Source organism: Austrofundulus limnaeus, unplaced genomic scaffold (assembly GCF_001266775.1).
Source record: "Austrofundulus limnaeus strain Quisiro unplaced genomic scaffold, Austrofundulus_limnaeus-1.0 Scaffold6, whole genome shotgun sequence".
Taxonomy (NCBI): Eukaryota; Metazoa; Chordata; class Actinopteri; order Cyprinodontiformes; family Rivulidae; genus Austrofundulus; species Austrofundulus limnaeus.
The window spans coordinates 4,950,636-4,955,985 of NW_013952408.1; the positions used below are offsets into that span (position 1 = coordinate 4,950,636).

At 35.0% G+C, this 5,350-nt stretch overlaps 2 protein-coding genes across 2 annotated transcripts in view; both read left to right on the forward strand.

Annotated features, from left to right (window-relative positions):
* zgc:153615 (schwannomin-interacting protein 1) overlaps positions 1–1,657 on the forward strand; it is a gene marked incomplete in the record, with an annotated part of 9,038 nt that extends 7,381 nt beyond the window's left edge. The window contains 2 exon segments of the mRNA XM_014031717.1: positions 548–641; positions 724–1,657. Coding sequence (XP_013887171.1) covers positions 548–641; positions 724–775 — 146 coding nt within the window.
* A 1,397-nt stretch (positions 1,658–3,054) lies between these two features.
* LOC106534924 (interleukin-12 subunit alpha) lies at positions 3,055–4,544 on the forward strand (the record flags this gene model as incomplete). The annotated part of the gene is made up of 6 exons (XM_014031730.1): positions 3,055–3,234; positions 3,317–3,403; positions 3,485–3,526; positions 3,660–3,782; positions 3,960–4,004; positions 4,099–4,544. Coding segments are annotated over 6 exons (609 nt in total), but the record flags the coding sequence as incomplete, so codon positions are not given.
* Between the last annotated feature and the right edge of the window lie 806 nt (positions 4,545–5,350).

Here is a 5,350-nt window from a genome sequence, read left to right on the forward strand (position 1 = left end):
CACATTATGTGACAACGTAGCCATTATTTTCAATGACATACAACTTCAGTTTATTATTTGAATACATGTATTTGTTTGCACAATTGTTTCAAAGTGCTGCTACTGATATTAATTTGATGCTGATGTGTTGAAAAATGAAGTATTTCCTTATTTGTAAAACCAATATAAAAAAGCTATACCTTAAACACAATGGCTTTTTACATGTTGGTGTGCTCATTTGACTTTATTCTTGTAATATTACAACTTTGTTCTTATAATATTACAACTTTATTCTCAAAATACTAAGACTTTATTCTCATAATCTTACATTATTCTTGCAGAATTATGACTTTATTGTCCTAACATTATGATTTTATTCTCATATTWAAAAAAAATCTCATAGTGTGGCCCTCATACTCCATCGTACATCAAAAACTCAGGTTTAAAAAAACTAAAAAATATGATTATCCTTCTAAATGGTCCYGTTGTCACTGAGAAATAAATCCATCTTAAACTCCTTACTGAACTTTCTGAAACACCAAGTAGATTATACATATTATTATCACAGGTTTAAATGAGGAGCTGGTGCAGCTGCTGCTGATGAGGGATGAGCTGCACGTCGAGCAAGACGCCATGTTGGTGGACATCGAGGACCTCACCAGGTGGGAAAAAAAACTTGTTTCTGTCAGCAGATGTTTTTAAAAGAGAGCAAACTAAACCTTAACTTTTTTTTGTTTGTTCCAGGCATGCACACAGCCATCAGCGGCACCAAACGGAGAAAGCAGCCTCTAAATAAAAAAAACATAAATCTGTCTGCACGCMGTTCAAACCTCCCATTCCACACTGTGGCTTTCATGGTGTTTCTGTTAAAACTCTACCCATGTTGTCTGCTTCTGGAGAGCCAAATGCAGCATTTAGTATGAACATACCCGTTATTTAAGCAGTAACGCTGCACGGTTCCTGTCTGGGTAAGATTTCAATAAGGATACATGAGTTTGCGCAACACTTTCACTCTCACTCAGCATGATAAGTCATCCCATCACTCATAAACTCTAGGGGGAACTCCACTCGACTTAAACCCATCCCAGGATGTATTAAGTGTTAGGTGATTTTTGCACAGTCACACATTTTTGTTTATGTCTTGGGTTCTTTTTTGCTTTAGAATATGGTTCATCACTTAGAAAAAAAACTCATTTATTTTCACAATAATTGTAGACACGCACTGTTCACCTGTAATGTGTATTTATTTTACTTTGAGCACTGCTACTTCTCACTCGAATTACCTGCAACCATCTAGGATGATTATTTTAYGTCTAATAATAGAAGTCGCTAAAAATAGATGTTCAAGAAAACCATGGCAGCATATTAAAGTGAACCGTCATAGAAATATGCAACATCGTTTTTTTATTACATCATCAAAATATCAAATATATGGATAAATGACTGATAATATATTTTGTCTGTTTAAGAGGTTTATGAATATATTGTGTGTAAATGTTAAGAGACACTTTATTGAAAAAAATGCTTTGATGTCTTTCAATGTTTTCACACTCAGCTTTTTAAGAATGTCAAACCACACAATGGTGAATTTTAGATTATTTGCTCCATTTTAAATAAAGTACTGTATGTAAATTGATTGTAAACACAAATCCAGTAATAAATGTTTCAGATGTGTTGACCTTGTTTTTTTTACTGATTTACATTTTGAGTGATTTCCCATCTGTTGGAGTGACCTGAGAGAGAAAAAAAAGACAGACTCGGGCTTTTTTTTTTTTCTCATTAACGTGTTAAACTCGGAGCTGAGTTTCTCAACTCAGTCATATTCATGCTTTTTGTTCACACATGCATAACAAGAGTGTTTTTTAGGAGGTTCACAGCAAAGTAGGAGGGAAACAACTCTGACCAGGTTGACAAAATGTCAATTTTGATGAGGTTATTATTAAAAAGCACACRCGTTGGAGTAAAACTAATGTTTTTAATGATGATCTAAAATAATCAACTTAAAACTTAACCTTAGATGGTTTTAAAGAACTGTTGGGACAAAAGGAAATTCTGCAACAATGTGGAAAATAATCATGACTGAAATTAGTGGCAAAATTTGTAACATTTACAATGTATTAGCTGATTTTTTTCAAATATTTTGTGGTTATTATGAAATTTCTCTTTGGAATCATTTTGTTGAATTTTTGCACAATAAATCAATTTGTTTGGCATTTATTGGAAAAGAGCAAATATTAGATGAACATTATGAGATTAAAGGGCTTAATTTGTTTGTTTTGAAGAGATTAAATAGTTTGACACTGAACAACTGAGACAGAGTTTAATGTTGACCCCGTTGTCTAGCCTGAGTAGGCCAAAAACAAAGTGGATTACAACTCCAAAATCACTAATTTCATATTAGCTTATGGGGATGTTACCTTATAATCCTTTACACTCCAACATAAGTGTCTCAGATTACACTTGAAGTGCTACAGCTAGCTGCTGCTGCTATCTGTGCTTACAAACAGCTGCATCATTCAAAATTGATGTAAGGTTAAAAGAAAGAAAAACTTCATGTGATCCACTAAGAATTATTTTTTTAAAAGAAGATGTTCTAAACAGTCTTACTAGCCTTAAGCTTGTCAGTCTGGTCAGACTGAAACTCCAAACCAAAGCCATTAAAAATACTATCTACAACAAGTAAGAGGAAACTAAGCATCTAACATCATGCTTTCACTCTACCTTCTGTGGAAATGTCAACAACAGACAGTCATTGATGGGTAAATAGACATATAGTGCTTTGTTCGTGTTAATTCCAGTTTCAACCTCCTGTTAATAATTTGTATGAAGGCGGGAAAATGAAATCCTTTTGACTGGGCCCTTTCAGTTTACACTTGAACATGCTGCTGCCCCTGGAGGAAAACCCCAGCATCACTTTAGGTATAAAACCCATCAGGGGTGCCTGAGTTGAGTCAAACGCATTTGAGTCGATATTTCTTCGAGATGCTCCTCAAGCTCTGTGAGTATCGTTCAGCATGATTGTTTGATCACACAAACGGTTAGAAGAAATCAATTTTTTTTATTTGAAATGTTTTTTTTCTTTCTTATTTTTGTCTTTTTCCAGACTTCAGCTCTGCCCTGACGCTGCTGGTGCTCAGCAGTCCCATACCGCAGGTCAAACAGTCTCTGCCACAAACAGGCGGGGAACAGATGATGGACTCCTGTGTTTTCTACGCAGAAAAACTCCTGAGGAACATCACAGACACACTCACCCAGGTGAGTGAAGAAGCAGAGGTGGCATTCTCCATTGGCGCTGTTGAACAGTGTTTTGATGACTAAGCTTCTCCGCTCCCAACAGACCAAACTGTTCAGTGGGATCGATTGCAGGAAACAGAACATGGAGCTGAACCTAGAGACAAGCACGCCGTCTGTCTGCTCCCCACGGGTAATAACACCAAAAACATGCTGCTATTTGAGCTTTATTATTGTTACTGTAGTCCTAAAGTTTTTAACTTTCTTTCACCAGACATCAACATGTTCTGGAAGTACTAAATCAGAGTTTGATGAGGTAAGCTACTCTTTTAATGTTTCAAAGTAAATACCACATTATTTGTTTCACAGACTGAAATAAGTTTAACTGATTTGTTGTTGTTGTTGTTGTTGTTTTAATAGTCGTGTTTGTTTTTATTTTTTCAATCCAGGAGTCTTGTTTGATGAACATCGGAGCGGATCTGACCCACTACCACAATCTTCTCTCTGCTCAGCCAGATCCTGACAATTTACTCAACTTGTCTGTTTTGAGCAGCCTCAGAGAGCTCATGGAGGTCAGTTAAAGTACAAAAAGCAGATTTAACGTTACAACACAACTCGCACCAGCACCAACTGATATTGCATTTGACATAATCTAGTATCTATTCAAAATAGGAAAAAAATCTAATATATCTATATTTTACACTTCATAATTGTCAAATAAAAATAAAAATTTATTTTGTATTCGACAGAACTGCTTTAAGGAGTCTCTACCTACAAAGTTAGCCCCAAGAAAGGTAAGAACACTTATATTTTAATTGTTAATTCAACAAAAGTGTGAAAAAATTGTTTTTTTAACGTGCCCCTGTCTTTCTGGGTTTGTCTATAAAGGATGCTGTGGACACTACGAGGAACTTCAATGAAAGACTGAGCCTCTGCAAAGTGCTGAGGGGCTTCCAGGTCCGCACCATCACCATTAACCGAGCCATCAGCTACATGAACAGCGGCGAACATCTCCAGTGAACAATCGCTGACTTCCAGAACAAATCAGCATGACTCAGAAAGCATCCTTAAATAGCATCACTTACAAAAAAAAAAAAAAAAACAGTTTGTTACAGTAACATCACTTAGCTTTGACAGAGAACACTGAACTTTTTATTTATTTATTTTAAAGCATATTTATTATCTTTGTAGGGTCAAACAGATTATATTTTACATCCAGATGATGTGTGGAATTATACTTTTATAAAGTGTATTTATACAATATGTGATATTTACATATTTGTTGTTATTTTGGACTATTTATTATCAGCTATTTATTGATGTCATTGACTTGTAAGATCTATTAACCTCCATAATAATGATCTAATAAACGTTTTATTTCTGCATACTACCTGCTGCTGTTTGTCTTCTTTTTTCCCTCAACATTGATTTTTGTACTTAAGTTACTTAATTAAGGGGATTATTGACACTAGTTTCCAAGACAACACCACATTTTTTGCTCATCCTTTACTTGAAGTTGCTATAGCCACCAAATGTGGTTATTGTCTACTTCAGGAATAATTTTGAAATGTTATTTTTTTAGACACAGACACAGATAAAACATCAAATGTTCTATAATTAAAAAAACAGAAAAGTAATCTACATCTGACTAACTTGGCCACATTAAGCAATCTTGTCAAACACAAAAGTTGCTCCATCTCAATCAATATTACAAATAATGATCTAAACTGTGGTGTGGTAGTAGCTGAGAGTCATTACTAATACAAACTCTGAGAACTAATGGACTTTGAAAAGCACAAAAATCACCATAACTCAGTGGATTTTATAGATATTGAGCTAAAATTGAATTGAATGTGGTTGTTGCTGAGCATTATCCCCAATACATCCTCTGAGCACAACATATTGTGGAATAGTTTTATTTAAAACCTTGGGAATATGTCTTAGTTCCAACTCTATCCATTAGCAAAATATCTCTGCTTACTGGACTTTAAATAAAATCTCAAAAAAATATTCACTGGGCATACCTCTACAACTGATTCACTTAGGGTCAACCAAATTCATGATGGCCACCACTGTTAATCAACATTAACCAACACACACACACACACACACACACACACACACACACACACACACACAC